General features: G+C 41.8%; 1 protein-coding gene across 10 annotated transcripts in view; it reads left to right on the forward strand.

Annotated features, from left to right (window-relative positions):
- Ltbp1 (latent transforming growth factor beta binding protein 1) overlaps nucleotides 1-8,169 on the forward strand; it is a 381,029-nt gene that overhangs the window by 345,519 nt on the left and 27,341 nt on the right. For all 10 annotated transcript variants that reach the window (XM_021218313.1, XM_029531227.1, XM_029531226.1 and 7 more), the window contains 5 exons: nucleotides 1,540-1,719; nucleotides 2,919-3,005; nucleotides 4,726-4,854; nucleotides 5,613-5,753; nucleotides 6,613-6,783. In XM_021218313.1, coding sequence (XP_021073972.1) covers nucleotides 1,540-1,719; nucleotides 2,919-3,005; nucleotides 4,726-4,854; nucleotides 5,613-5,753; nucleotides 6,613-6,783 — 708 coding nt within the window. The remainder of the gene's footprint in view (nucleotides 1-1,539; nucleotides 1,720-2,918; nucleotides 3,006-4,725; nucleotides 4,855-5,612; nucleotides 5,754-6,612; nucleotides 6,784-8,169) is intronic.

Below are 8,169 nucleotides of genomic sequence, written 5' to 3' on the forward strand. Positions count from 1 at the left end.
TCTCTCTCTCTCTCTCTCTCTCTCTCTCTCTCTCTCTCTCATACACACACACATACACAACACAAACAATTTGAAACCACGTCATGACTGGCACACAGGAATCTGCATTTTATTCTTCTTCTAGACTCCTGGTCTTAGGTGGAGAACCACCCACTGCCCACACTAGTTTAACGTCCCTGTCCGAGATAAAATTCTAGAAGGATCTTTGGTGTTCTTGTTGGCACTCTGCCAGGAGAAGGCATGGATTTAGAAGGTCTGTTTGATTCTTTGCTTGTTTCATAAGATGAAGGCAGGCAGTTGGCATCAGGCAAAACCCTGATGGCACTTTAAGAACTCCTGCTTTAGTCATGGCCTTAAACTTCTGAGTATATTGTCAAAGTTCGTGGTCCACTTGGCCCTGACCAAACCAGTACATTGGAAACAATTGTGGAAATAACTCATTAAATGTCCCTTATATCGTGACCTACCGACTTCGGAAGTGTGTGAGACTGTGCTGGGTTCTTAGCCTTCTCACTGGTCAGTGTTCTCTTTTGTGGTTTCTTTGGGCCTATTATTCAGAAATGGCAGGGTTCTAATGAAAAACATTATGCCAACAATGTGCTAAGTAACCTTGATAGCCTTGGTTAGTTCTTGTTCTGTGCAGTATAAAATAAAAAAACTACAATTGATAAAATACAAATGGACCATAGTCAATCATTTGAACTCTATAGTACTTAGTGAAAGAAATCATATTACTCTCCAAGCCCTGTCACAATATACTGATCAAGGATATGAAGCCAATTCAAATCTGAGAGTGATATTATTTATATTTATTTTCTGAAAATGAGTCGACTTTGTTTTTATCATTCCCATTCTTTCATATCACCCTGTATGTGTATTGTCATAGAGAAAAATTAATCTGTTAGGATATGTTTTCTTTCAGAACTCATATTAGCAGCATCTGAGCCCAGACTTGCAGTCCTACACTGCAACTTCGTCGCAGCTCACAGTTTTCTTCTGAGTTATATAGTTGCATCATTTAACTAGGTTGTCAGTGATGAAGGTTGTTTTAGGGGCTCCATGTTACTGCATTAATTTTCTATGTATCTTTCACTGTGCACTGTTCAGAACTAACTTGGGGCATAATTGATCCAAATAACTGCAGAAGGGTTAATTTTTATATGTGGCCCCAGATCTCTCATCTCACGTTGGGGAAAATTTCAGTGATTTAAGTAGGTGTTACAGCTCTGTAAAGAATGGCCCCAGGTTGGCAAAAAAAGCAGATATGGAAACTGTGCTCACAGCCAAATTTACAAGAAAAAAAATAATTGGTTAACATTAAAGGAAATGGTTTTGACAGATTTACACTCTGGGGTGTATTAGAAACCTACCAAAATTCAGGACTCAAGTGCATTTTTGTCTTAAAGTGGGAGAATCTGACTCCAGTGGTGGAAAATGGTCTGGTATCAAGGACATGTAAGGGGCGTATGCCTTTGGTCCCTGTCTTATCATGGTTTTTACCGTATGGTCCCACCACTACTGTTTCTCTGTACTCTTTAGATTCAGGTGTGGATCGCCAGCCTACAGAAGAGAAGAAGGAATGCTATTATAACCTCAATGATGCCAGTCTCTGCGATAACGTCCTGGCCCCCAACGTCACCAAACAGGAGTGCTGCTGTACATCGGGTGCCGGCTGGGGAGACAACTGTGAGATCTTCCCTTGCCCTGTCCAGGGAACTGGTAAGATCTACACACTGGCCTGTCCACACTGCCTGGTCACTTGGTGTTCGTGGGCTTGGGAATGAGCATCTTTTGGTTATGGCTTTGAAATCTGGACATAGCATTCACTGCCTTTGTGTGTCCTTCTGTGAACTCCATCTTATCCCATCTCTATATGAATTCTTAAATTCTGTCTGTCATAGGATGTGCTGTTACAGCCAGGCTCTGTAGATACGTGAAAGATAGTTCACGTTTATTCTGTTTAAAATAAGAGCCATTTTATTTGTGTGTGTGTGTGTGTGTGTGTGTGTGTGAGAGAGAGAGAGAGAGAGAGAGAGAGAGAGAGAGAGAGAGAGAGAGAGAGAGAGAGAGAGAAACAGAAAGAGACAGAGAGAGAGAGAATCACATGTGCAGCTGAATGTACCCATTTGGGAACTTGGAACCAGGTGTCCTCTCCATCATTTTGTGCCTATTCTTTTGAGGCAGGTCTCTCCCTGAAACGTGGACTCAAGTCTTCTCAGCTAAGCTAGAAGACAACACGTCCTTGGAGCTGGAGTTATAGACTTAGGTAGAACATCTAGCTTGCTAGGTCGGTGCTGGGATCCGAACTTCTGTCCCCTAGACTAAGGAGCACTTAGTGGTGAGCCATCTCTTAGCTCTCCAGATCCATCTTATTTTGTACTGAGGACAGCATTATCGATCAGTGCAACTTGTGTATGGAAGCCATGCTTTTGCTTCACGGTTTCTTACTACACCTTCAAAGCACTAACTACCACGGTCGTGCAAAAGAGTAGTCATGACGTCAAATAAAACATGGGTGAAGTGGGAGGTTTAAAAAAAATATACACTACTTTGCCAAGTAGGGCAGTGCACACCCTTAATTCCAGTACCCAGGAGGCAGAGGCAGAAAGAGCTCTGTGAGTTCAAGGCTAGCTTGAAGTGCCTAGAAAATCATAGGCTATCTACGACGACACGGTAAGAAAGACAAACTGTTTCAAAAAACAGAAAAACAAACAAACAATCAACTTCTGAAGTCATTGGGTGTTTTCTCACCTAACCCATGCTTTTGAGATCATGCTGGACTTATTTCTTGAGTGCTTTCAAGTTTCTGAGTCTGAGAAGATGAAACTGGATTAAAACCCTGTGTTGTGGAAATGTTGAATCCTTGTTTCCTCTTTCAACTCATTGTTTTCTTTGGTTTTTGTCTCTCCTAAAATCAGCTGAGTTCACGGAAATGTGCCCTAGAGGGAAAGGTTTGGTCCCGGCTGGAGAATCCTCTTACGACACCGGTGGCGAGAACTACAAAGGTTAGAGTCAAATGCTCACGAGTTTCCACCATGTGTCAGTCACTCCGATGGGAGCCTGGCTTGGGTTACACAGTGGTAGAGTTCTATTGGGCCACGGAAACCAGTGACTGAGCCCTTTATTTCACCCCTGGAGGAAGGTCTTTGTGGATGCTGGACAAACCTGTGTTTTGGGGGTCAGAAGAGCGGACCCCTTGAGGGGTCAGTTAACCTTCTGAGTTTCTATCTGTTCGTCTCTGAAACAGGAATGTTTTCAGAAGGGCAAAGAGCTTTCAATGAAATAATACGTGTCTAACTACTTACCACAAAATGTTTTAGCCAGGATGTATTCTTTCACCGTAGACATACACTCCAAATTATATAAACCATGAGCATGTATGTTTACCATGTCACCCTTTATGATTAGCTAGGAAGCTAAGCTTCTTGCTTTTTTAATAGCCTGTCCTACTTTTCCAACAATATTTTGCTAATGACTGCAGAATCATGATGAAGATTGGAAAATGAGAAAATATAAGTAGCTGTTTTATATCTTTAACACTGCATATTACCCGTATATTCTAAGTGAATATTTATATATATATAAACATTTTCTCATTGACTGACTTTTGACAGCCCCATGTTAGAGATATTATTATGACCTACTATATATAAGGTTTTTTCCATTGTAGTTTAATATTGAAAACTGGAAAGTGGCTGGAAAAGAGACTATGAAAATGGTTTTATTATCCATCCATTTTTGGAAAGCTACTATTTGAACGGTATAGACTAATTCAGTAGCTGGATAAGAAATTCCATTTGTGTTTTTAAAATACATCTATGGCTTAGTCCAACTGGATTAGGAGACTTGGTCTACAATATGTGTTGAATGGTTTTCAAGCTCATAAATACTATACATTTACAGGAATGAAGTTAAATGTCACTTCATGTTATGAACCTCAACTTTGCTATCTGGCTATCCTCTCTTATAGATAAACCCCAGCCCCGCCTCCTAACTGGGCTGTGGTTGACGGATGAAGACTGGATTCAGACATGCACCGCCAAATGTTCTGTGCTTGGCTTTGCCATTTTCCACTTGTGTAAAGTTGAGCAGGTCTTTCATGGAGTTGGCAGTCTTCAAAAGGAGAACTTGATTTTATGAGTTCTGAACTGCTTGAATAGGCAAGCCCAGAGTGTCCCAAACCCTTTACATAGATGCTCTTACTCATCCTTTGGATCTGAGTAAATTGGTGGGTCTAGTTATATCCAAATGATCCTAGAGACATCTGTGATAGCCAAGAGGTAATTTCTATGGGGGAAGCAAGTCTGCCAATCTCCTTCTTACCTGCAATTCCATGAGTTTACCTCCCCCCCCCCCCCAGAAAAGGCTTCTTCATGCTCCATCAAATTGTTCATGGCAATTTTGTACACCTCGGCTAGGAAATATGGCAGCATATGTCACAGAGAAAAAAAGCCCATTTCACGAACATGCTAGAGCAGGTTCTGAAAGCCACTATGGAATCCACAGACGAGCTCATCAAGCACGAGGCGACACTAGAACCACATGTGATCATGCTTCTGTGTCTGTCCATTGGCCCTAATTATATAATAATTTTATATTCTGTATCTGTAAGGTTCTTTTGAACACAGTAACATCCAGCCTGAAACCAGGTACCGGTTAGGTTCTTTATAACTGGAAATTCAAAACCTACCCCTACTTCAATATTTCTCGATTGTCTTCCCATAGATGCTGATGAGTGCTTGCTGTTCGGAGAGGAAATCTGCAAAAATGGTTACTGTTTGAACACTCAGCCTGGCTATGAGTGCTACTGCAAGCAAGGGACATACTATGATCCTGTCAAATTACAGTGCTTTGGTAAGCTTTAAAAGAGTATCGTAAGGTACGCTTGGGAAGCGCACAGCAAAAAGCAAAGTAAGGCTATGTAGTAAAAAGTGGTGTAATTTAAATCTAGTCCGTGTCTGGATCTAAAGGATGTCTTTAAGGATATATAGGCGTTTTGTGGCTCTCTTTCTTGAGAAAGAGTTGAGAAGTAAAAAACCTTTCATCCTTGTATTTGAATGGATGTCAGGCAAAGAGTTAATATTCATTGTGGTATAAAAATCCAGGTCACCAATATGACTGCAGTGTTTTTTTGGTCTACAAAACCTCCTGTTTCAACAGTAAGTTCATGCGAGCAGAGGGCATTTTTAAGTACTCATGCAGACTCTAACGCTTAAGCCGAAAACCATGTTCTCTAGAAGGAAAAACATAGCATAAGGAAATAATCTTTAAAATATCGAAAAATAGCATTTTTCCTTAAGTTGTTATAAGCTTGTCTCATGTCTATATTTTCTTTCCATATTTAATAACAGCAGCAGCATAGCTTTTCCGCAGTGACTCTTTCCATATTTAATAACAGCAGCAGCAGCAGCAGCAGCAGCAGCAACATGGCATTTCCTCAGTGACCCTGTCTTTCCAGTCACCAGGCGTCCTCTATGGATGATGATGTGTAGTTCATTCAAAAGTGGCAGCTCTTGATATCTGGACTGAATTGAGCAGCATGTTACCTCTGATGACAGTAGAAAGCACAGATGGCTGCTGATTTTTCTCTGGTGATTTTCTTTTCTCTTCAGATATGGATGAATGCCAAGACCCTAACAGTTGCATTGACGGCCAGTGTGTGAATACAGAGGGCTCCTACAACTGCTTTTGCACCCACCCAATGGTCCTGGATGCCTCTGAGAAGAGGTGTGTGCAGCCAACTGAATCAAATGGTATGTTTGGATACGAGATACAAATGTCTATCCTGACAAATGGTCAAGGTTGTCATTTTGGTTAATAATGGGAATTACTCAAAAATAGTTCCTTTGTTATCTTGAAGACATTAAGAACTACTAAGAGAAATAATGAGGTACATGTGGCCAATGAGTGGATTTAATACTTGGTAGGCGCTCATTAAGCGAACATTGGGATACAGAGGGGTCGAGCGTGTGGCAGGGCTGCTCCATCTGAGGGTTCAACATACTTAAACTTCAGAGGAAGATGTGTGGTCAGGAAGAAAGGGATTGTGTTTGCCCAGGGTGCAGGACATGGATAAGGCTGGACAGAACAGAGTGTGGAAAGGGAAGAACCCTGAAATGTTGGGTAGAGATCCTCACTCATCTCTGAGCATGTGGTGTGGCATTGATTATTGGTATAATAATCACATTTAGGAAATTCCATCAAAGATGGAAAATTTAGAGTTAATGATGCTGGAGCAAAGTGTGACTGGTCCAGGGTTTGACCATCCATGGGAAACCATGGATATAGAAAGAAGTGGTGGGGGGTTTTCAGGGTCAGAACAAGAAGTCCATGAAGGAATACCAAAGCAACAGGCCCCTTATAGAGTGAGAGGAGGTTCTGGAGACAAACATTCATCCAGGATACCACAAGCAAGCAGACTGTCTGCTGATGGAGCAACATTCAGCTGGAGATGACACCGACGCGATCTGTGGAAAGAGCAGGCTAGATCCAGACTTGGAAGCCGCTCCTAGCGGTAGGGATGGAAACTTTGAAGCTTGCTGGCTTCCACCACAGCATTGACGGAATCGGAACAACAGTGCAATTGTCACGAAACCATGTCTTCCCTTTCAGAACAAATAGAAGAGACCGACGTCTACCAAGATCTGTGCTGGGAGAATCTGAGTGAGGAGTACGTGTGTAGCCGTCCTCTCGTAGGCAAGCAGACGACATACACAGAGTGCTGCTGTTTGTACGGGGAGGCTTGGGGCATGCAATGTGCCCTCTGCCCCATGAAGGACTCAGGTGAGCTGCTGCCCAGTTTATCATTCAAGTGGCCTATGAGACATCTTCTTCATCTCCTTGGCAATTTTTTCTCATAGAGTCTTTCTTCTTGCATCTTATTTCATCACAGGTGTGTGTGTGTGTGTGTGTGTGTGTGTGTGTGTGTGTGTGTGTGTGTGTGTTGTTGTATTAGTAGTAGTAGTAGACACAGTTATATAAACATCTGCCTCCTGGTTTGACTTCAAGCCAGACCACATCATTAATTTTGAAACCATCATTCTACCTCCCCCCAGAATGATAAATGACCTGAAGAAATATAATCTAACCATCTGTAGCAGTGTGTGTGTGTGTGTGTGTGTGTGTGTGTGTGTGTGTGTGTGTGTGTTGTTGTATTAGTAGTAGTAGTAGACACAGTTATATAAACATCTGCCTCCTGGTTTGACTTCAAGCCAGACCACATCATTAATTTTGAAACCATCATTCTACCTCCCCCCAGAATGATAAATGACCTGAAGAAATATAATCTAACCATCTGTAGCATGGTGTGAGTGTGAGTGTGTGTGTGTGTGTGTGTGTGTGTGTTAGAATTCATGTTTTCCAGATACTTCATTATTTTGCTCTTACCAAGCATTCAGTTAATCCAGTTTTTAAAAATAGAGGGGAAATAGTATTGAGACTATAAAATATTAATATAGGTAGAAGTTCAGGCGTTAATGTTAGACTTCATACAAAAGATATGGGAGGAGCACGCTAATCCAAAAATTCGAAAAGTTTATTTTTTTTCAGCACTTCAGATTTGGGGATTAAATATACTCAATTGGCAACGTCTGTCCTAAGACTTTCTCCACATTTGACAAAGTACTTAGTCCCGGTTTCATTGCTGGGAAGAGACACCATGATCGAAGCAATTCTTACAAAAGAGAACATTTAATTGAGGTTTTGCTTATAGTCTCAGAGGGTTCATCTACGATCGTCATGACAGGAAGCAGACAGGCATGGTACTGGAGCAGTAGCTGAGAGCTTTATATCCTGATGTATAAGCAACAGACACACAGAGAGACACTGGGTCTGACATAGGCTTTTGAAACTTCAATCCCCACACCCAGTAACACACTTCTCCTAACAAGGTCATACTTCTGAATCCTTCCCAAACAGTTCCACTAACAGGGAAGCAAGCATTCAAACACATGAGTCTATGGGAGACCGTTTTTACTCTAGTCACTGCAACTGCAAATCCTGACATATTTCTGATCCCAGGCATTTCGAATAGGGGGATGTTCAACTTGTTTAAGAAAGTGGGATTGTGGGGCTGGTGAGATGGCTCAGTAGGTAAGAGCACCCGACTGCTCTTCCGAAGGTCTGGAGTTCAAATCCCAGCAACCACATGGTGGCTCACAACCATCCGTA

This window comes from Mus pahari, chromosome 18, assembly GCF_900095145.1.
Source record: "Mus pahari chromosome 18, PAHARI_EIJ_v1.1, whole genome shotgun sequence".
Lineage (NCBI taxonomy): Eukaryota > Metazoa > Chordata > Mammalia > Rodentia > Muridae > Mus > Mus pahari.